Source organism: Lepidochelys kempii, chromosome 8 (genome assembly GCF_965140265.1).
Source record: "Lepidochelys kempii isolate rLepKem1 chromosome 8, rLepKem1.hap2, whole genome shotgun sequence".
In the NCBI taxonomy this organism is placed as follows: Eukaryota; Metazoa; Chordata; order Testudines; family Cheloniidae; genus Lepidochelys; species Lepidochelys kempii.
The window spans coordinates 63942361-63966231 of NC_133263.1; the positions used below are offsets into that span (position 1 = coordinate 63942361).

At 41.8% G+C, this 23871-nt stretch overlaps 2 protein-coding genes across 4 annotated transcripts in view; one reads left to right on the top strand and one right to left on the bottom strand.

Annotated features, from left to right (window-relative positions):
- The first annotated feature begins 1258 nt into the window (after window positions 1–1258).
- Window positions 1259–22280, top strand: CFHR2 (complement factor H related 2). Of its 3 annotated transcripts, none has more exons than XM_073356732.1 (7): window positions 1259–1385; window positions 2702–2863; window positions 9271–9423; window positions 10906–11082; window positions 11781–11969; window positions 14129–14311; window positions 19242–22280. In XM_073356732.1, the coding sequence occupies exons 1-7, from the start codon at window positions 1328–1330 to the stop codon at window positions 19433–19435; spliced, it is 1116 nt and encodes a 371-aa protein (XP_073212833.1). In that variant the 5' UTR covers window positions 1259–1327; the 3' UTR covers window positions 19436–22280. The 3 variants fall into 3 exon arrangements, with proteins under 3 accessions (XP_073212833.1, XP_073212834.1, XP_073212835.1); XM_073356734.1 differs by lacking the exon at window positions 1259–1385 and adding an exon at window positions 3070–3148 and having other exon boundaries at window positions 2717–2863; XM_073356733.1 differs by lacking the exon at window positions 9271–9423.
- LOC140915987 (coagulation factor XIII B chain-like) overlaps window positions 21964–23871 on the bottom strand; it is a 46141-nt gene continuing 44233 nt past the window's right edge. The window contains exon 12 of the mRNA XM_073356731.1: window positions 21964–22110. Within this exon, the coding sequence (XP_073212832.1) occupies window positions 22107–22110 (4 nt within the window). The 3' untranslated portion in view covers window positions 21964–22106. The remainder of the gene's footprint in view (window positions 22111–23871) is intronic.

A 23871-nucleotide genomic window follows, 5' to 3' on the forward strand; every position in this document is an offset into this window, starting at 1 on the left:
CTCTATCAACCTTCTTCTCCTCTCTCCCACTATTTGTAAAAAATGTATAGTACCAGTGGCCATGGGAAAAAACAGTCTGAAAGGGGAAGGTGAGCCTCCAGCCTGGACTGAACCCAGGCTCCTGCTAGTGTATAGGGTAGTATCCATTTGAATACTTTGTGAGCTCTCTAGTGGTGCTTAACTGTGTTATCTTTTTGAAGCTATCAAAATTCAATCAGAACATCAGTATCTTTGTAGGTAGGCCCTGTATGCTTTTAATATTTTTCATAAACATGGCTATTTGGGATCCCGCTGTGCTTGCGTGGTTTCTTCATGCTGTTTTTGGTTGTGTAAAAGATGAAAGTCCCAACCTATGATCTCAGTATCAAATTGCAGTGTAGCCTGTTTTAAAAACCTGTTCAAGTAACTGACAAAAAATTAGTTGCTCAACAGGGGGTGACCTCCTAATGAAGGTACAAGATGATTGCACTCTTCATGTCTGGAGATACTTCAGGATGGTCTTAAGACAGGAGATTGCCTAATAAGTACAGGTTTCACTATATATAGTTAGAGCCAATTTAATATTTTAATCATTTTTAGTGCACAGCACAGAAAATCTAGGATGCATGAATGACACTAAAGCTGAGCAATATCATTTCAGTGCTCCACAAAGTAAACTAAGGACTTTTGAAGGCTAATGTACTGTTGCACTTGGCTCTGGATATTGCTCTCAACAAATGCTTTTGGAGACTGAGTATTAATCTCCTCCACCACCTCACCTTAAATATCAAGGTAGAGAGAGAGAATTTATTTGAGCTTTATGAAGAATACAGTCCAAATTATTGTAAGTGCTTCTTTTGCATTACACTGAATTTCTCTCCACTTAGTTGGCATGATCCAAAACTCATTAAAATCAACAGGAAATCTGCCATTGACTTCAACAGGCATTAGATCGGGACAGTGGGATCTATCACTGTATTCACCCTAGCTGAGATCAGTCTTGTTCAGATACCATAATACTTAGATTTAAAACCTGTCCTAGCTCCTAAGCACCTTACTGACCTGGAGCCCATACAGCTGGATGGGAGTCAGTTGGCTCACTTGCTCAAGGAAACGTGGGAGGGGAATTACCGGAAGAAATTGATCTTTTTGAACAACTAAGACTGCTTTTAAATTAAAATTTGCATACATTTGTGATGCAATATTGACAGAGTGTGGGGCCCAGCAGTGAAGGGATTATAAACAATAGGTCAGCTTTTAAAAGACACTGGTAAGGACAGAGTCCAGGACACAGCACTACACTACACCAGCACTTTAAAATTGCGGGCCAAGCTTTTGAGGCACAGAGATGACCCAACTTGGATATATTGCCATTCTGGTATTATGGGCGTGCTCCACTGCATTAGGTAAGATGTTAAGATATGAACAAAATATAGACTCATCAAAAGATCACGTAAAGGTACAGAGATAACTAGAAGGAAAAGATTTTTAGCACATACCACCACCTAGGCCTATTGGGGTAGGAAAAGTGGATGGTGACTTGGTAGTACGACTGAGGGACAAGGTAAAGCAGTGATGCTGCTTCAAGGGCAGAGCCTGTTTTGAAGATGCTAATGGAGTAACTGTCACTTTGTCTGTGTAACAGCTATACAGAAAATTCTTCCTCTCCAAATTTAGCTGTTAGCTAGTTTATACCAGCTGAATACGCCAGAAATGCACAATTCTTTGCATCATTGCTGTCCCTTTTCCATAATATTTCACAGAGATTAAGCATCACTAAGTTATTGGTGATATAGTCTTGACATGCTCATCTCACCCACTTCCACCAACCACAGGTTGAGTTCTAGTCTTCAGAGCTGGGTGAAATCATTCAACCAAAACTGCTTTCAGTGAAAAATGCAGATTCAGCAACTCTGCAACATTTCACAAATTTGTGTTGATTTTGCCAAATTGTTTCAGTAAAAAAATAAATAAATAAAAAACCTTTAAAAAGTCTCAAAAAAATTAAATAATTTCTTGGGACTTTTTTTGGGTTACAATTTTTGATTCTAAAAAAAAGAAGGCCTTGTTTCAAAATTCTTACATTTTATTTTAAAAAATAAAAAAAAGTGTTCCACTATGCTCAGAATTTAAATGAAACATTTTGTTCAACCCAAAACAATTTTGGGGGTATTTTTATTGGCTGCAAATTTTGGGGGGGGACGGGACATTTTTAGCTCAATCCAACACATTTTTTGTCACCAAGATGAAAAATCCATTCTTTGCCTTAGCTCTAGCGTTCACACAGCAACTTCTCCGCTACCACAACCGTGTGTGCTTCTCCATATGTTCAGGCTGCCTAACCATATTTGCATTAGTGCATTTTGGGGAAATCGTGGCAGCAAGCAAGATTCATTAGCAATGGTGAGAGCTCAATTTAAAAAAAGTCATGTTATATAAACTGCTTTGCCTATTTGTGTGTCTTAATTAACTTTCACTAGTAATTCCACTGCTAGTTACCCATGGCAGTGTTTTCATTTTAAACCTTTACTAGGAGAGTTTTCATTTTGTTTCACCCAGAAGATGTTCCTCAGCTTTTCCAAATGGTTCCAACCAAGTTTAACTCCTTTTTCATTCTCTTTAAATGTATTATGCTGTGTTAGAAAATATCAGCAGAATATTCAACCAGAGATTTCAGAGTACATACAGAATGTCTGAGTTTATGCATTTGCTTTGCTTTCAGCTGTTTCATGTGGTAACATAGAAAATGGGAGGGTAAAGCCAGGTTCCTTCTTCCACAGAAGAAAAAGAACATTTGAATGTAATGCCGGGTATATAGCAGAAAATGACAACAACAGAATTGAGTGTACTTCTTCAGGATGGTCTCCTGTACCCAGATGCATTCGTAAGTGAGCTTTAAATAAGGTTAACTTCTTCTATATTGTCCTTCAAAGAGAGATACATTGCAGTTTTTAATAGTACTCGAGATGTACTGAAATACAGCCCATGTACAATGGGTAAGTATACTGCTGATTTACTTTCATTATATACACCAGTCTTGGAACAGAACAGTCACAAAGGGCACTCACCTCAGTCAACCCCCTTTTTCAGAATTCTCAGCAAAACACCAATGCCAAGTTCCCAGGAAGCAACTCTGCAACACGGATCAGCTGTAATTACAGAGATGAAGGTAGAGGGCAAACTCTCTTACTGTTTTCCACAGCTCCCCCACCAAATGAGCTGCATCACAAAAACGAAGAACAATATATGTAAAAAGTAAAAGTTTTGTTATCTGGCATGTTGGGAGAATGGGGGGTGCAAGTTAATCAAAAATTCCAGTTAACTAAGAGCTATAGTTACCCATGGAATACCAAATTTTAAAAGAATTAGAATACAATAAAATGGATAAAGTATAGTCGTAGTAGTACAGCACTGCAGAGAGCTTGGCTTCTTGAAGCACTTAGGTGTACACATTTAGGTGTAATGTTTTCTATACAGTAGGTTATCTTACGACACTATATATCACTATGGGCAGCGCATGGCCTACACTCAGATCAGATTTGCGATGTGACGGAGAGACTGCCAAGACTCATCAAGCCCTCGGATCGCTATCCCTTCCTGCTTCTCCACGTGGGCACCAATGATACTGCCAAGAATGACCTTGAGCGAATCACTGCGGACTACGTGGCTCTGGGAAGAAGGATAAAGGAGTTGGAGGTGCAAGTGGTGTTCTCGTCCATCCTCCCTGTGGAAGGAAAAGGCCTGGGTAGGGACCGTCGAATCGTGGAAGTCAACGAATGGCTATGCAGGTGGTGTCGGAGAGAAGGCTTTGGATTCTTTGACCATGGGATGGTGTTCCATGAAGGAGGAGTGCTGGGCAGAGACGGGCTCCATCTTACGAAGAGAGGGAAGAGCATCTTTGCCAGCAGGCTGGCTAACCTAGTGAGGAGGGCTTTAAACTAGGTTCACCGGGGGAAGGAGACCAAAGCCCTGAGGTAAGTGGGAAAGCGGGATACCGGGAGGAAGCACAGGCAGGAATGTCTGTGAGGGGAGGGCTCCTGCCTCATACTGGGAATGAGGGGCGATCAACAGGTTATCTCAAGTGCTTATATACGAATGCACAAAGCCTTGGAAACAAGCAGGGAGAACTGGAGGTCCTGGTGATGTCAAGGAACTATGATGTGATCGGAATAACAGAGACTTGGTGGGATAACTCACATGACTGGAGTACTGTCATGGATGGTTATAAACTGTTCAGGAAGGACAGGCAGGGCAGAAAAGGTGGGGGAGTAGCACTGTATGTAAGGGAGCAGTATGACTGCTCAGAGCTCCGGTACGAAACTGTAGAAAAACCTGAGTGTCTCTGGATTAAGTTTAGAAGTGTGTGCAACAAGAGTGATGTAGTGGTGGGAGTCTGCTATAGACCACCGGACCAGGGGGATGAGGTAGATGAGGCTTTCTTCCGGCAGCTCACGGAAGCTACTAGATCGCATGCCCTGATTCTCATGGGTGACTTTAATTTTCCTGATATCTGCTGGGAGAGCAATACAGCGGTGCATAGACAATCCAGGAAGATTTTGGAAAGTGTAGGGGACAATTTCCTGGCGCAAGTGCTAGAGGAGCCAACTGGGGGGGCGCTTTTCTTGACCTGCTGCTCACAAACCGGGTAGAATTAGTGGGGGAAGCAAAAGTGGATGGGAATCTAGGAGGCAGTGACCATGAGTTGGTTGAGTTCAGGATCCTGACGCAGGGAAGAAAGGTAAGCAGCAGGATACGGACCCTGGACTTCAGGAAAGCAGACTTCGACTCCCTCAGGGAACGGATGGCCAGGATCCCCTGGCGGACTAACTTGAAGGGGAAAGGAGTCCAGGAGAGCTGGCTGTATTTCAAGGAATCCCTGTTGAGGTTACAGGGACAAGCCATTCCAATGAGTCGAAAGAATAGTAAATATGGCAGGCGACCAGCTTGGCTTAATGGTGAAATCCTAGCGGATCTTAAACATAAAAAAGAAGCTCACAAGAAGTGGAAGGTTGGACATATGACCAGGGAAGAGTATAAAAATATTGCTCGGGCATGTAGGAATGATATCAGGAGGGCCAAATCGCACCTGGAGCTGCAGCTAGCCAGAGATGTTAAGAGTAACAAGAAGGGTTTCTTCAGGTATGTTGGCAACAAGAAGAAAGCCAAGGAAAGTGTGGGCCCCTTACTGAATGAGGGAGGCAACCTAGTGACAGAGGATGTGGAAAAAGCTAATGTACTCAATGCTTTTTTTGCCTCTGTTTTCACTAACAAGGTCAGCTCCCAGACTGCTGCGCTGGGCATCACAAAATGGGGAAGAGATGGCCAGCCCTCTGTGGAGATAGAGGTGGTTAGGGACTATTTAGAAAAGCTGGACGTGCACAAGTCCATGGGGCCGGACGAGTTGCATCCGAGAGTGCTGAAGGAATTGGCGGCTGTGATTGCAGAGCCATTGGCCATTATCTTTGAAAACTCGTGGCGAACCGGGGAAGTCCCGGATGACTGGAAAAAGGCTAATGTAGTGCCAATCTTTAAAAAAGGGAAGGAGGATGATCCTGGGAACTACAGGCCAGTCAGCCTCACCTCAGTCCCTGGAAAAATCATGGAGCAGGTCCTCAAGGAATCAATTCTGAAGCACTTAAAGGAGAGGAAAGTGATCAGGAACAGCCAGCATGGATTCACCAAGGGAAGGTCATGCCTGACTAATCTAATCGCCTTTTATGATGAGATTACTGGTTCTGTGGATGAAGGGAAAGCAGTGGATGTATTGTTTCTTGACTTTAGCAAAGCTTTTGACACGGTCTCCCACAGTATTCTTGTCAGCAAGTTAAGGAAGTATGGGCTGGATGAATGCACTATAAGGTGGGTAGAAAGCTGGCTAGATTGTCGGGCTCAAGGGGTAGTGATCAATGGCTCCATGTCTAGTTGGCAGCCGGTATCAAGTGGAGTGCCCCAAGGGTCGGTCCTGGGGCCGGTTTTGTTCAATATCTTCATAAATGATCTGGAGGATGGTGTGGATTGCACTCTCAGCAAATTTGCGGATGATACTAAACTGGGAGGAGTGGTAGATACGCTGGAGGGGAGGGATAGGATACAGAAGGACCTAGACAAATTGGAGGATTGGGCCAAAAGAAATCTGATGAGGTTCAATAAGGATAAGTGCAGGGTCCTGCACTTAGGATGGAAGAATCCAATGCACCGCTACAGACTAGGGACCGAATGGCTAGGCAGCAGTTCTGCGGAAAAGGACCTAGGGGTGACAGTGGATGAGAAGCTGGATATGAGTCAGCAGTGTGCCCTTGTTGCCAAGAAGGCCAATGGCATTTTGGGATGTATAAGTAGGGGCATAGCGAGCAGATCGAGGGACGTGATCGTTCCCCTCTATTCGACATTGGTGAGGCCTCATCTGGAGTACAGTGTCCAGTTTTGGGCCCCACACTTCAAGAAGGATGTGGATAAATTGGAGAGAGTCCAGCGAAGGGCAACAAAAATGATTAGGGGTCTAGAACACATGACTTATGAGGAGAGGCTGAGGGAGCTGGGATTGTTTAGCCTGCAGAAGAGAAAGAATGAGGGGGGATTTGATAGCTGCTTTCAACTATCTGAAAGGGGGTTCCAAAGAGGATGGCTCTAGACTGTTCTCAATGGTAGCAGATGACAGAACGAGGAGTAATGGTCTCAAGTTGCAGTGGGGGAGGTTTAGATTGGATATTAGGAAAAACTTTTTCACTAAGAGGGTGGTGAAACACTGGAATGCGTTACCTAGGGAGGTGGTAGAATCTCCTTCCTTAGAGGTTTTTAAGGTCAGGCTTGACAAAGCCCTGGCTGGGATGATTTAACTGGGAATTGGTCCTGCTTCAAGCAGGGGGTTGGACTAGATGACCTTCTGGGGTCCCTTCCAACTCTGATATTCTATGATTCTATGATCACTAAAAATACACTTAATACTAAAACTATACTGAACATAATTTAATTTTTGATGATTCAGAAGGCACTTCAAGATCTTGCAGGGCCTCAGGGTCATCATTAACATCAATTATAATTGTAGATGTAGAGAAGATTGGGCTGAATCTGTAATGGCCCTATGATACACCCTGGAAGCTGCTTTTTGAATAACTGGCTGGTAACGGGGGACAGCAGCCAATGGGAGCTTCGGGGAAGGTACTCACAGGCGAGGGCAGTGCACGGAGTCCTCTGCACCCCCCTCCCCCAAAGCCTGCGGGGATGTGGTGCCCGCCCCTTCTGGGAGCGGTGCGGGGCCAGGGCAGGCAGGGAGCCTGCCCTGGCCCCAGTGCACGCTGATGCCACCCCAGAGCTGCTCAAGGTAAGCAGCGCCGGGCAGGAGGCCGCACCCAGAACCCTTCCTGGACCCCAACCCCCTGCCCTGAGGCCCCCACCCGCACTCCTCCCTGCACCCCTGCCCTGAGCCACCTCGTACACCTTGCACCCCTTCTCTACCCCAACCCTTTGTCCTGAGCCTCTTCCTGCACACCACACCCCCTCTGACACCCCATGCTCCCTCCCGCACCCCATCCTCCTGCCCTACATTCTTGGCCCTGCATGCAATTTCCTCACCCAGATGTGGCCCTCTGGCCAAAAAGTTTGCCGGCCCCGGCTTACAGCCTTGTCAGCAAATGGTGGATTCCACATCCATATGGAAGCATTCTCTGATACAGCAACTTCATAACAATTTCATAGCGTCAACCAGAACTCAAATTATCCATCCCACTTCTCCAAATTGTCACAACACCTGCTCCAGAGTGACCAAAACTGATACAGTAACGATAGCAGAAAATTATACACACTCAGTACATATATGATTCTTTGAATATCATTACACTTCACTTTGTACGACTTTCCATTACATTTACACTGTTATGCCATACAGTTTCTTAACTAGTTTTGTCACCTTTTAGGGATAATGCAATATATGTGTACACTGATAATATCACAAACACAGTCTAAAAGAAAAATTAGGACTGCACAAAAATTAGCCAAAAACATGTTCAAAATTAGACAAAATAGTGCTATTATAAAAATAAAACTAATGTAGCACCTATATTTTGGTGAGTAGGTTGGCAGCAAGATACTGTAGAAGGGATTAAACAAAACAAAATATGGAATGAAATTTTTCAAAGCCAGTGAGGGGATTTAGCTACATCATTCCCATTAATTTATGGGACGTTTCTATGGCTAAAATCCTGTCTAGATTTGAAAAATCTTAACCATAGATTTTAAATGAAAAAACAACATACTTCAGAGCACTATTGTCATTGTGTTTGCCTTTAAGTACTACAGGTAATGTGCAGCATTACCTCGTCTAGCATTATTGAACAGATTCAATCCTAATCCTTCAAAAAACTTGAGTAAATCAAGCAACTATTTTAGAGAAGAGAGCTCCTTCTCTGCACTTTATCAGTATTATTGTTTATTATTTGTATTGTAATAGCCCCACTCAGGTTCAGAGCTTGTTATGCTAGGCACTGTACAAACATATAGAAAGATAGTCTCCAGGAGCATTGCATAAACTCTAATAATTTAATGTACTTGGTAGTTACATTTGGATTCTCTTCCTGTTTTAAAAAGGAATTTGCTCATTAGTGAGAATTTTCAATTTGCCTTCACTTAGTCAAGCCAAAGTTACAAAACACAGATAATGTCCAGTTTATGCTGTATATTGCAACCATGTTCGTACTCAGTTTAGAGAACGACCATGTTTTAATCAAGGACCCTGAGAATAGGTGTATTTTAAGTGTCAACAGAGTTTTTGTCTGCTCATGTTTCCAGTACTTTCATATGAGCTATAATTAACTTTGAGTTTGTGTCAGTGACTTAATTAGATCTAGAGAATCTGGGGTAATGTTTTCAGAAACACCTATGTGAGTTAAAGCCTAAGTCCCAATTTCAAAGTGACTTCGACACCTCGGCTCCTAACTACCACTGAAAGCCAATGGGACTCTGGGTCCTGAGTGCGTAAGTCACTGTAGAAAGTCCAGGTGCTTTAAAAACAATTTTACCCTGTTCAAAAAATGCTTAAAGTTTTCAAAAAAAAATTTCATTGACATTTCAAAAATTTTCAAATAAACTTGTCATAAAAATCAAGTTTTTTCACAAAATATTTTGTGCTTTTTGAGAAAACAAAGGTCAAAAATTTATTTTTCTAAACTGACTAGCTCTACTAATAATGCATTGCTAACTATTATGGTAGTACAATATGTTGTATACAGTACACCATGAATTCCTGTATATTATCTGCAATAGTCTTTTTGGTTATGTTGCTCTGTTGTTGTTCAGCAATACAATGCGGAAGGATAGAAAATGGGAAAATAGTGGACAAAGTTGAAGAAAAAACAACCTTTCAATGTAATCATGGATATAAATCTGAAAATGGAATTAATGAAACTACCTGTACCTCTGAAGGCTGGTCTCCAGTACCTACATGTACTGGTAAGAAAGCTTTCATTTAAGATTAACTTCTGCTAGTTCTTTTTTCCCCTCAGACACATTGTGTTTATTTGATTATTAAAACACTTGATGGTTTTTCAATCAATCAGTTGTATAAATAATGTGGAGTGTAATGTGTTCTTAAAACAGATACCAAACTCTCAAGTTTGGTAATACAAAACCAGGTAAAATTTCTCACAGTACCTAAAATGAAGAAGAACCACAGTTTGAATCCTAAAAAAAAGAAGTGCCAGAACACACAATTTCAACAGCAAGAATCTCTTATAATAGTAATGTACGTTTTTATTGCACACCTGAAAGATGCTATATGTACGCACACCATATTCTTCATTGTCTACCCAAATACGATATCAGTTTGCTGCTTGTGCTGCCTCTTCAGGTATCTTTTTCAGTGATTTTGTGTCTTCCGCAGATTGATGCTTTGCAAGCCACTTCTTCACGTATGGACAAGCCAGGCCTTCGCACTCTTTGACACCCTTTTTCTGACAGCATTACATATTTATGAAGTAGACAATTTATCATTTGTCTTTTTGATAAACTGATGCTGGCAAAAAGCTGGAATTAGTAGGGTTGTGATACAGGATTTTTGAAAAAGCGCACTAATGAAAATTCCGATATTTTAGCATGAATAATCATTGGTTTACTTTACAATTATCAGAAATACCGGAATGCTATTCTGCCTCCTCCAAGGAAAGGGCTAGAATGGTGTTCTGGATCAACATGAGTGCTGAGGAGGACTTGCCTTTCTAAGCAATTATCCCAAACAGAGAGGCAGGAAGGCATTCTTCATACCGTAAAATATATCTGCTATTCATTCAGAGCTTGATCCTGTACTCAATGAAGTCAGTGTCAAAGCTCTCACTGACTGTAATGGTGCCAGATCCGGGCCTTAGAAATATAAGAAAATGTGGTGATGTGGAAAGCTTATAAGGAATATGACCCATATTCAAAGATAATGTTGTACAGTGGTGTAAATTAGATCACCATAGCCTAGCTTAAACTTGTATTTAGATCCCCTTCCACCTATTCTCATCACTTAATGATGTATCAACTTTAAGATCAAGATATTAATTACAAACAAACAATATTACTTCTTTTCTTATGTCAATTAACTGGAGCTTCTTCCTATGGATGTACGTCATCGAAAATAATGTTCTAACACAGAAAATGAGAGGAGCAGTGTTTCCGCAAGTCCGATCGAACATTCATGAAGTTCTCACATCAGACTTTTATTTTCATCAATTTTGATGATGGAAATATCCCCCATTAATTATTATTTGTTTTGTTCTAGCCACAAAGACCCCAGCCAAGATCAGAGCCTCATTGTGATTCTACAGCATTTAACATAAGAAATAATTTTTACCCCAAAGAACTTACCACATAAAATTGATGCAACACTGTTGCTTCAATTTGGTTCCCCCTCGACCCCCATCAGTAATAGATTAACACATGTGTGTGTTGCAGTTCAAGTGTGTCCACATCCACCTGACATCGATTTGGCAGAAATTGTCAGTGGGGAGAAAGCAGAATATCAGGAGGGTGATGTTGTTCACTACAGATGCTACCCAGGATACACTCTGGCGGGACCTGAAAGGATAACGTGCAGTGGAGAAAAATGGACACCTCCTCCAAAGTGCTTGGGTAGGATAATGTTTTGGTTCTTAATTCATTGGACTAAAGTAGGTAGGGAATAATGTCCCGCTCTTGTCTCATAGTATTATTTAATAATGGATACTATTCTATGAGTGGCTACTTAATGTTTCCAGCACTCCCATAGTTTCTGATCCTGCTCCCATACAATGCAATGGCAAAATTCCCATTGACTTCACTGGTATCAAAGGATCATGCTGAAGCATCATACACTATTTAATTTTAGATAGCGCTGAATACTGATCAGTGAACAGGACTATCTAATTGATAGATAGTAAATGGCAGATTATCTGGTATGGAAAGCGTAGATAACAGTATCCTATTGGCTTTGCTTAACAATACTTTATATTAGAATACCTTTCATACATTCTTTAACAATGGGAAGTTACTGTCCCCATTACAAGAATGGAGAAACTGGGGCAACGAAATTAAGGAACTTGCCAAGACCACACAGCAAATTAATAGTCGAGGTGGCACTAGAACATGGGAGTTGTGATTTACAGTTCCCTGATCTAACAACTTTTGAAAGTAGTCCACTTTTTCTTTGTTAAGCATCATTCATTCTCTGTGTGGTAAACAAAAAGGGAAGATGTCTCTAGTAGTATGGAATCTGCAGTACTGTGTTAACGTGGGAGGAGATAGCAACGCACAAAAAGTAGATAAAAAGTCTAACTCTTTTCTATTTAAAGCTCCATGTATTATCACAAGGCAACAACTGGAAACAAAAAAATTGCTTCTGTCCAATGGCCGAAGACGTACAGTATTGATTCAAAGTGACCAAACAATGGAATTTCTTTGTGGTGAACATTCTGACCTTAAAATCCCCTACTTCGTCAAGTGTGTAGATGGACACATGGATTTACCAACTTGTATATCTGGTAAATGTACTTAGTTCTATATCAGTTCTTTTCCTCAAATACATTTGAGCAATAAGGAAGGGAGCATACGTGTAGTGGGTTAATGTTGGTTCTGGGCACAGTTAAGCAAATCAGTCTTCCTTTCAGATTTATTTGGGACTTGGTAATTCAGGACTTCCTGAAAAAATCACCCTTTTCATGTTTCTATTTAATTAAGCAAATAGCTTTAAAAACTCTGGCACCAGCCAAGCTGGTCCAGTGAAACACTGACAAAGGTAAACGTGGGCAGAAAGCCCACTTCTTTCAAAAACATATGTTTCCTTTTACAGAGACAAAAAGCTTTATTTAATAGACAGAAGTAGGGGGAGAGTTTCAACATTAATTCAACAGTCCAGGTCTGAAACCCATAGAAAATGCCTTGGTCTTCTCTACCAGGGAGTAACCTACTTAAAGCGGAGTTTCAACCTGGACTTTCCCGACAATCCTTTCATTTGAAGGGTGGGAGGGTTTTGCCATACTTGAAAATAGCCAGGGATTTAGTATCCTAGAGCCTGAATATCTTAGGCTACCTGCCAGAGGCCAGGCTCATGTGCATGGTGTCCCATTCCTCACACAAGTTCGGTGTCAGGCAAGCAGGGTTCAGACTCATAACAACATACTTTGTTTACTATGGAAATTTAGCTCAAATGCAACATTTGACCTCCCGTGAGATCCTGATGTTTCATCCAAAGTTTCCATGTGTAAAGATGTGATTCACCCAAGCCCTGTAGGAGCTCAGATGGGATTATAGCCCAAGCGATCTGGGAACTACTTGTCTAGGACTGAATATAGCAAACCTTGCACCTTGGAACAGTGTAATTCCTTAATCACTTCTCATGCCTGCTCAAGGCCACCAAATACTGGAGAAAAACTTTTTGTGTGGTTACATGCATTTTTGTAAAACTGGCAGTTTAGGTAACTGCAAGGCAGGAAGGAATTTTCTGGTATCATCCTGGATCAATTAGATCAGCGAACTAAACCAGTCATGTAGATTATGTGCACAAAACTGAAAGGATTAAGAGTGCAGATTATGTTTATTAATGACCAATTCAATGCAGTTTATTCCATGATTTCCAAAATAAAGGAACTTATGACCATAGATGTTGTATAACTGTGTGTTAGAGTAGCATTTAGGACCTTGCTTAAATGTATACCAGTTTGATCTTGCCCCATAACTAAACTATTGATTTCAGTGAGAGCTGGATTAGGCCTGAAAAGCCAAAAAATTCAGAGCATTGTGACAGATGAATACAGTAACTCCTCACCTAACGTCCTTCCACTTACCGTTGTTTCAAAGTTAGGTCACTGCTCAATTAGGGAACATGCTCATTTAAAGTTGTGCAATGCTCCCTTATAACGTCGTTTGGCTGCCTGCTCTGTCCACTGCATGCAAGATTTTGTGGAAGAGCAGCAACTTTACAAAGGAGAATTGCACAAGGTCCTCTTCTCCACCTCCTTCCCAGCACTTCCCCCACGGCCAAACAGCTGTTTGGCGGTGGGGGAAGTGCTGGGAGGGAGGGGGAGGAACGGGGAAGGGCCGCATCTCCACTCCTCCTCCCTCCCAGAAAGTCCTAAGAGTCACCAAACAGTTGCTTGGCAGCGCTTAGGAGTTTGGGGGTTTTTAGGGCAGAGGGGGAAGAGGGGAGAAGCGGGGATGCAGCATACTCCAGAGAGGAGATGGGGTGGGAAGAGCAGGCCTGGAGTGGAGCGGGGACAGGAAGAGGTGAGCCTGGAGCATCCCCCAGCAAAGTCAGGGCCTGTTCTTCTCTGGGTAAGCTGCCACTGCTCCTGCGAAGGTGCTTCCTAGCGTCCTTGCCTGCAGCGGGCTGTGCCTGTGTGGGGTAAGCCAGGGGCACTTCCCAACCACAGTACAGCACAGTACTGTACAGTATATAATGCCTTTTGTCTGCCCCAAAACAATTCCCATGGAACCTAACCCTCACCCGCATTTACATTAAATCTTATGGGAAAATTGGATTCATTTAACATAGTTTCACTTAAAGTTGCATTTTTCAGGAACATAACTACAATGTTAAGTGGGGAGTTACTGTACTGGTGCCATCAGCATGCTACATATAGAATAGCAAAGCCAAAAACATTTGTATCTGTACAAAATCATAACTACAGATATTTTCATTTAGGAACTGGGGAAAAGTGTGGCCGTCCACCTACTATTGAGAACGGAGACATAACTACTTTATCGCTAAAGGAGTATGCATTTGGCTCTTCTGTAGAATACAGATGCCAGCATTATTATATAATAGAAGGAGAAAGGAAATCATACTGTTACAATGGAATCTGGACAAATGAACCAGTTTGTTTAGGTAAGAAAAATATTCAGGAGTAAAAAGTTTTTAATTTATAACTAATTTAATTTTATAAACCATGATCTCCTAGCTACTATTTTGTCATTTCTTTTTCATGAAGCTGAAATTTATTTTCAAAGCTGTCATTGCATTGACTTTTTTTTAAAAAAAACTAAGTGACATGTAGATTTAACAGCATAGTTAACTAGAGTTGGTCAAAGTCTGGGAAAATATTTCTATGAAAATGTTTACAAATTTATCTCCCCACTTTTCCATTTAAAATGTTTCAATGGTAATTTTCAAACTAGCTTTATGATTAACAAATCAGCTAAAAAGGAAAGGACAGAGTGAAGTTAATTGGATTAAACCATATTTGCTCCTACCTACGGCAAAGAGCCAGAACATTGTATAGCCAAATATCCAGCATGAAGGAGTCCTGCTGCCATTCTAACCAGACTAACATTCCCATCTGACTATCTGGTAGTTGATGTGATGGTTCTAGCAGGATGATGAAGCAAGCTTAAAAGAATAAAAATGTATTTTTAAATACACTTGTGAGAATGTGCCATCCCCTCATAACTAAGGGTGGGAAAAAGGAGTTTAGAACATTGACAAACTGGAAGGAATGAAGATGTAGCAAGAAGCAGCCAGTTACAAAATGACCACTTTAGGTTATGCCAAATGAAAAAGACTAGTCCTCGGAACAGTACGTTGGGGGAAAAAGTTCCTATAAGAAGCCAAATTCATACCAGCAGAGTTAATAAGGATCAGGATATCATGAAGGAATGGGCTATTGCTCTGTTTACATGCTGCCTCCATAGCCAGTGGTGTATTACAATCATAGTGCTGCAGGTGGAGTAAACTGTAGCTACAAAGTTTTCAGCAGCTCCATGTGTGATACTTCCCACCAGTGAGAAAAAATTGTTGATTTCCCCTCATAGTGGGAGTAGGAATGGGGAAGAAAGAACTTACTTGCCACAAATCTGAGAAGTAAGAGGGCCTGGGGATACCCAAGGTAGCTGGCATGCTACCGGAGCCAGTAGGGACAAGGGTATTGATGGGAATCAGGGGCCAGTGGGGACTGAAAGAGGGATTAGTGATGGTGGTTGGAGTGCAGGCGTGGAAGTCTAGCACAGCGGGGGTAGGAAGGCAAGGGTGGATCAGTGGGAGCTGGGAAGAGGGACAGGAAAAAGGGTGGTTGAGGATATAGAGGAACCTCTAGAATATAGCAACCCTGTCACCTTGGAGCAGTGTAATTCCCTATCACTTCTCAAGGCTGCCATGTACAGGAAAAAAGAAAAAAACAACATTTTTTGTGATTATCTGCATTTTTGTAAAACTGGCAGCTTCCCTCATTTTGCCCCTTTCCCAAAACCATCCCTCGTATGCCCCTCCCTGTCACCACCACCTCCGTCTCCCTGTGGATTCCACATGACTCTGTCCAACAGAGGGGCCACCTAAATTACCTCAAATTAGGCATCACAGCATCACTCACTACCTGGGAAGAGCACTTGTAGCTGCCTGCCCACAACCCAGTTGAATGGGCTTGACATCTCACAGGACACTGAACAGCTCCTGAATAAACTCTACCTACCTCAGAGCTTGGTTTAGTTAACACTTTTTCAAGTTTCAGAGTAACAGCCGTGTTAGTCTGTATTCGCAAAAAGAAAAGGAGTACTTGTGGCACCTTAGAGGCTAACCAATTTATTTGAGCATAAGCTTTCGTGAGCTACAGCTCACTTCATCGGATGCATACTGTGGAAAGTGTAGAAGATCTTTTATACACACAAAGTATGAAAAGATACCTCCCCCCACCCCACTCTCCTGCTGGCAATAGCTTATCTAAAGTGATCACTCTCCTTACAATGTGTATGATAATCAAGGTGGGCCATTTCCAGCACAAATCCAGGGTTTAACAAGAAGAAGCGGCTGTCCTATCTCGGGGCCTCTCCTTCTGCCCCTCCACCCCCACGAACATGATACAGTTCTGTGGTGACCTAGAACCCTATTTTCAACGTCTCCAACTCAAGGAATATTTCCAACATACCTCTGAACAACATACTAATCCACAGAGACCTCCCTACCAACACTACAAAAAGAAGGATTCTAGGTGGACTCCTCCAAAAGGTCCAAGCAGCAGACTGGACTTCTACATAGAGTGCTTCCGCTGACATGCCCGGGCTGAAATTGTGGAAAAGCAGCATCACTTGCCCCATAACCTCAGCCGTGCGGAACACAATGCCAGCCACAGCCTCAGAAACAACTCTGACATCATTATTAAAAAATGCTGACAAAGGAGGTGCTGTTGTCATCATGAATAGGTCAGAATATGAACAAGAGGCTGCTCGGCAGCTCTCCAACACCACTTTCTACAAGCCATTACCCTCTGATCCCACTGAGAGTTACCAAAAGAAACTACAGCATTTGCTCAAAAAACTCCCTGAAAAAGCACAAGATCAAATCCGCACAGACACACCCCTGGAACCCTGACCTGGGATATTCTATCTACTACCCAAGATCCATAAACCTGGAAATCCTGGGCGCCCCATCATCTCAGGCATTGGCACCCTGACAGCAGGATTGTCTGGCTATGTAGACTGCCTCCTCAGGCCCTACGCTACCAGCACTCCCAGCTACCTTTGAGACACCACTGACATCCTGAGGAAACTACAATCCATCGGTGATCTTCCTGATAACACCATCCTAGCCACCATGGATGTACAAGCCCTCTACACCAACATTCCACACAAAGATGGACTACAAGCCGTCAAGAACACTATCCCCGATAATGTCACGGCTAACCTGGTGGCTGAACTTTGTGACTTTGTCCTTACCCATAACTATTTTACATTTGGGGACAATGTATACCTTCAGATCAGCGGCACTGCTATGGGTACCCGCATGGCCCCACAGTATGCCAACATTTTTATGGCTGACTTAGAACAACGCTTCCTCAGCTCTCGTCCCCTAACACCCCTACTCTAATTGCGCTATATTGATAACATCTTAATCATCTGGACCCACAGAAAAGAAGCCCTTGAGGAATTCCACCATGATTTCAATAATTTCCATCCCACCATCAACCTCAGCCTGGTCCAGTCCACACAAGAGATCCACTTCCTGGACACTACAGTGCTAATAAACGATGGTCACATAAACACCACCCTATACCGGAAACCTACTGACCGCTATTCCTACCTACATGCCTCCAGCTTTCACCCTGACCACACCACACAATCCATTGTCTACAGCCAAGCTCTATGATACAACTGCATTTGCTCCAACCCCTCAGACAGAGACAAACACCTACAAGATCTCTATCAAGCATTCTTACAACTACAATACCCACCTGCGGAAGTGAAGAAACAGATTGATAGAGCCAGAAGAGTTCCCAGAAGTCACCTACTACAGGACAGACCTAACAAAGAAAATAACAGAACGCCACTAGCAGTCGCCTTCAGCCCCCAACTAAAACCCCTCCAACGCATTATTAAGGATCTACAACCTATCCTGAAGGACGACCCAACACTCTCACAAATCTTGGGAGACAGGCCAGTCCTTGCCTACAGACAGCCCCCCAACTTGAAGCAAATACTCACCAGCAACCACATACCACACAACAGAACCACTAACCCAGGAACCTATCCTTGCAACAAAGCCCGTTGCCAACTGTGCCCACATGTCTATTCAGGGGACACCATCACAGGGCCTAATAACATCAGCCACACTATCAGAGGCTCGTTCACCTGCACATCCACCAATGTGATATATGCCATCATGTGCCAGCCATGCCCCTCTGCCATGTACATTGATCAAACTGGACAGTCTCTACGTAAAAGAATAAATGGACACAAATCAGATGTCAAGAATTATAACATTCATAAACCAGTCAGAGAACACTTCAATCTCTCTGGTCACACGATTACAGACATGAAAGTTGCAATTCTTCAACAAAAAAACCTTCAAATCCAGACTCCAGCGAGAAACTGTTGAATTGGAATTCATTTGCAAATTGGATACAATTAACTTAGGCTTGAATAGAGACTGGGAGTGGCTAAGTCATTATGCAAGGTAACCTATTTCCCCTTGTTTTTTCCTAACACCCCCCCCCCCGACATTCTTGTTAAACCCTGGATTTGTGCTGGAAATGGCCCACCTTGATTATCATACACATTGTAAGGAGAGTGGTCACTTTAGATAAGCTATTACCAGCAGGAGAGTGGGTTTGTGTGGGGGGCAGAGGGTGAGAAAACCTGTATTTGTGCTGGTAATGGCCCAACTTGATTATCTCACACATTGTAAGGAGAGTGATCACTTTAGATAAGCTATTGCCAGCAGGAAATTGGGGTGGGGGGAGGTATTTTTTCATGCTTTGTGTGTATAAAAGATCTTCTACACTTTCCACAGTATGCATCCGATGAAGTGAGCTGTAGCTCACGGAAGCTTATGCTCAAATAAATTGGTTAGTCTCTAAGGTGCCACAAGTACTCCTTTTCTTTTCACTTTTTTCAAATACATTTTATTTGGAATAGTTCCTAATTTCTATTTTATGCTAGGCAAAGGCACTTAATTGTAGATAGAAAACATTCCATTAGTTTCATGCTTTTATTGTCTTACTGCTTCATCACTAAAAGGAATGCTGCACTCTTCTTGCAAATAGTCTAAAAACAGTGACATTACCCATTAAATTCAGATTCAGGTAACACTAATCATCTGTAGTAAGTGACTTTCAGAAAGTGGAAAAAACTGTTTGCTTTCTCCTAGGACTAAAGTTCCCTACTTGGAATCACATTTACATCACATATTGAAGCCAACGAGCTTCAATGAGAGTCACAGAGGGCACAATGGCCCTTAATTATTTTATCATGAGATCTCCTTCAATTTCACTATAGGATTTTTCCATTTGGATTTCTATAACATTCTAATAATATTTCTGTTGTTGTTACAGAGCCATGTGTTATCACACAAGAAGATATGAGATCACACAACATAGATCTGAAGTGGGCTTCAGCTCAAAAACTCTATGTGTCACATGGAGATTTTGTAGAGTTTAAGTGTAGATCCAGTTTATTGCCGAACTCTTCAAATAATTATAGAGTGCAGTGCAATGTGGGCCAAATACCTTATCCCCAATGCACTTAGAGATGGGTGAATGTAGGAGACTTCACCACATGTGAATGGCAAGTACTCTTTATTATTATGCTTATCAGTGGTCCCTCTGAAACAGATCCCCAGGGTTTTATCATTCAAACTAGAACTACAACCAGATAGCAGTCGCTCCAGGAATTGTATAATAGCAACAACTAATTCATGTTAACCAATGCTATAGCAACACTGTTGGGTGTGCACCTTTTTAGGAGTAATGCCTCCAGAAATAATCAGCCAAGATGGTAGAAGACATAAGCAATCCTCACAGAGATCAAACAAAAGAATATAAAATTCCAGAGGCCTTTTAGAATGAAAATTGGGGTTTGTGCTCTTTCTTGCTTCTTTATGTTGGCTAATGGCAGCCTAAAAGGTGGGATTTTTTTCTCCCCATCCTAGCGTATTGCACTAGAAATTGAGACCTAGTTTAGAATGAAAGACTAAGATGACTGGAGAATGAGCGTAATTGTGACATCACAAGAATAAAGAGTGAAAATTAAGCAAATAAGACAGGATGTGATTTTTAGTCAGATAGTTAAAAACAAAACACAAAGAATTACAGTTTAATTTCAGTTACCAAGATCTCATGCCCCTACAATTAAGTATGTTAGAGTGTACAATAAACATGCTCTGAGACCTCGCAGTGGTCCTCCGGCTAAACCAGGGAAGTCCATATGCCTGGTATTTCTAAAGTAGAAAAAAAAGCTATTCAAAAACTTTGTAAACAAGAAGAGTCCTTTCAGGCCTTCTTGCTACTTTATAAAGAAACAAAAGGGGGCATAACCTAATTTTTTTTTAAATTGCAGGTCACCTTTAAAGAACATGCTTTCTGTCCTCTCATACATTCACTGGTATCTTCTGAACCCTGCTTAGTTTCCAACAGTGATCTCCCATATTCCTCAGGAGGAATGATGGCCATTCTGAAATGGACCCCCTCCCCAATTTTATCAAACATTACCCACTTCTGTTGCTTGAGGCAGATTCTCACTTCACCAGAATTATATAAAACCCACTCATACTGCCACTGGCCCATCCACTTCAGGCTTCATATGCTACATACACCAAACCTGGCAAGCAAGAAAGCAAACAAACCTTACATGAGAGAATGCATTAAGCAGCTGTTCAAATGGTCAGAGTATCCTAGCTGCCAAATATACACTGAATTCACACTTACCTATGCCTTCCCAGTCAAGAAGCACAAATAGACCAAAATTGTCTCTCATCATACCTATATTGTGGTACCTAGTGGCTCAGGAAAATGATTCTTCTCTCTAAGAATAGAGCTTTAACAGAGTGAACAATAACTAGAGGACACATCTTGTAGACATTACTAAAGCTGTGTTGTCACTCTCATGACATTTTACGTTCTTAAAGCCCCAGCTCAAATGATAGATGAGAATCTCAACCTTCAGATCCAAAGCTGAATGTCCCTGGAGTTTAGATCTGAGGTTTTAGGCTTACGCTAATCTCTACCGAAAACAAATGGTTACAGGATGTACAGCAAATTCACAACTGTGAAGTGTACACTGCTTGATAAATCACAAACTCAATTATTAGAAATGGCTGTCACCTCTTTTATTCAGGTCCTACTATTGTTTCCTACATTATTATATTAATGAACAGTAATCATTTTATATATCTGTTAACCACCTATACAATATGGTGGGGAGGAAAGACTGGAATATGACATATGTTTGAGGACAACTCCAAATACATTGCATTCAATTAAATGATTTTCTCTCTCTGCTGTATTTCCTTCATTAACATTTCTCACTTTACAAAGCAATGCCTTGATCTCATCTGAAAAAAGGTTAGTAGAATAGGGCATATTGTCTATCAGCTTTTTTTTTTACATTAATTTTTTCATAAAAAATATATACTTCTCCCCCAAAATGGATTTTTCTTTAGAAAAACTGAATTTTTTGGCTGAAAACCTGTTTTTGACAATGTTGAAATTTTCTCATAGAACCCACCTATTGCTCACTGTTTTTCCCATCAACTCCATACTTGAGGTGCCATAATCTCTTTTGATAACCTATGCTTTCCTTTATAAATACAGCACTCAGAAAAGTGGTGCTGCAATACTGGACGGTTCTTATTAAGGAGATCACTTACAGAAAAGTCTCAGCAACAATTGCAGAAAGCTAGGATTTGGGGGAGGATAAGATAACAAAGGGAAGGCCACGGGAGCTTCTATAAAGTATTTTTAAACATTTTTATTCTAACACATTTAATGGATTTGTGGCAAAAATTCTAATTTCTTCAGATTTCCCCCAAATCTTAAGTGTTGGGTTCAAACCCCAGCTACATGATCTCCATGAACAGTTTAGGGGACAGTCCAATGCTCAAATGTTATGAGAAATCTTGCATAGAAAGTCTATGCATAGATGGTCTATGCATTATATTAAGGACAGTTCTAGGGAACTGAAAATGGTCTGAATTACCAAAAGAAGATCAATAGACAAAATAAAGCTTTTTGCATGACGACTTTTTATTTAAGGTTCATAAAACCAAAAAATATCCAGTGTAAATACATGTTTCTTAAGTTTTAAGTGGGCTACAAGGTCAAACACTTTGTCTTTAAAAATAGTTTAGTAACATTTTATTGGATTTCTAAATAAAATGTGGCCTGTCTCACATCCCTTGAAGCATCAGTGCTGTTGACGTCTTACCTATAAAAGCAAACATAGCTGCTGTTATTCTTTACAATATGAAGTTCACAGATCTTTGAGCACAGTTCTGTAGAAGGTGGAGAGAATAGTGTCAACAATGGCAAAGCAAAAGTCCACCAAAATGACATCTGACATGAATGTCAGTTCTTATGTATCTAACTTTAAATAAAATGATGCTACATCACACTTTGTTTTATTTATTCTTTATCTAGTATTCTATTAGGAATGGTTTTCCCGCAAATCCTATGTGATCATTTTATTTCCATTCTAACTGAGGCAGTTATATATAATGCTCCATAGTGCATGAAAAATGCGGCAGGGAGAGAAGCAGTAATTTGAGATCCATCACTGAAATAATCCTAATATGGAATACCTATAACCAGCAGTATAGCTCAACTCAGATGCCACATGCAGTTTTCATGAAGGTTCTGCTTGACCTGACCACTTGTCTAGTATTACAACAACCTGTCGCAACACAAGGAGTTTATTGTATGGGTCCTAGACTGGGAGTCTCACTGCCCAATCTGACATTGCTGCCAAAGCAATGCATTCAGTCCTAAAAATTGAAGGTTTGTGGGGCAAGAAGGCACTTCACTTTGCTCCCTGATATTCCCACTCCAGTGGAAGTGGACACCAGAACCTGTAGCTGTCCTCTGCTAGACAGAAGGTCTCCACAGTGCAGAGTCTTTGAGGAAGTGACCATTCTTGATACATAAAGATGACCAACTGACTTGCCCAAGGTCACGGAATCAGTGGCTCTCTAGGGATCAGAATCAGGAAGCTATCCAAAAATAGGTTAGCAAAAACACACAATCATTTGAAGGCATCCATTATTTAGACCAGGCATTCTCAAATTTTCTCCATGCAGGACATCTTGTCATGGTCCCAGTTCCACAATCCTTTGAGTCATGGTAAGAAATTGAAGCTGGTTTTGGCAGCAAGAGGTGGTGTTGGATTGTTTTATGGGGTGGGGGTTGTTGGATGTGGTAGCAGGAACTACTGAATTGGGATTGGAGCTGCCTCCTCCTCTCTGCAGCCACACTGCTACAGAAAAGCATCATTAATTTGCTGCTGCACTACATTCAATTGGGGAAAATGCAACTGACTCCCAACTATGCTTGAGCAGAGTTTTCCTGGAACACACCATCGCACAGGCATGTAGGAGGGAAGGGAAGACCATTACCTTTTCCGTAACTGGTGTTCAAGATGTGTTGTTCATGTCCATTCCACAATAGGTGTGCGTGCTCACCACATGCACCGGAGCTGGAAGTTTTTCCCCGGAGCGCCCCTAGTGACACCTCTATGGCGTGGTATAAGGGAAGCTGCACACTCCCTGCACCCTCAGTTCCTTCTTGCCAGACAACTCCAACAAAGGGGAAGGAGGGCAGGATATGGAATGGACATGAACAATACATTTCAAAGAATACCAGTTAAGGAAAAGGTAACTGTCTTTTCTTCTTCAAGTGATTGCTCATGTGCATTCCAGAGTAGGTGATTCCAAGCTATATCTGTTGGAGGTGGATAGGAGTTCACAACTCTTGGGACGCAGTACTGCCCTGCTGAACCCAGAATCCTTCCTGGTTTGGGAGACAATCGCATAATTCTAGGTGAACGTGTGAACCAAAGACCATGTGGCAGCCCTACAAATGTCCTGAACGGGAACATGGGCTAAAAAGGAAGCCGACAAGGTTTGCACCCTAGTCAAGTGTGCCCTCACAAATCAGCAGCGGGGGAATTCCCGCCAGGTCATAACAGGTACAA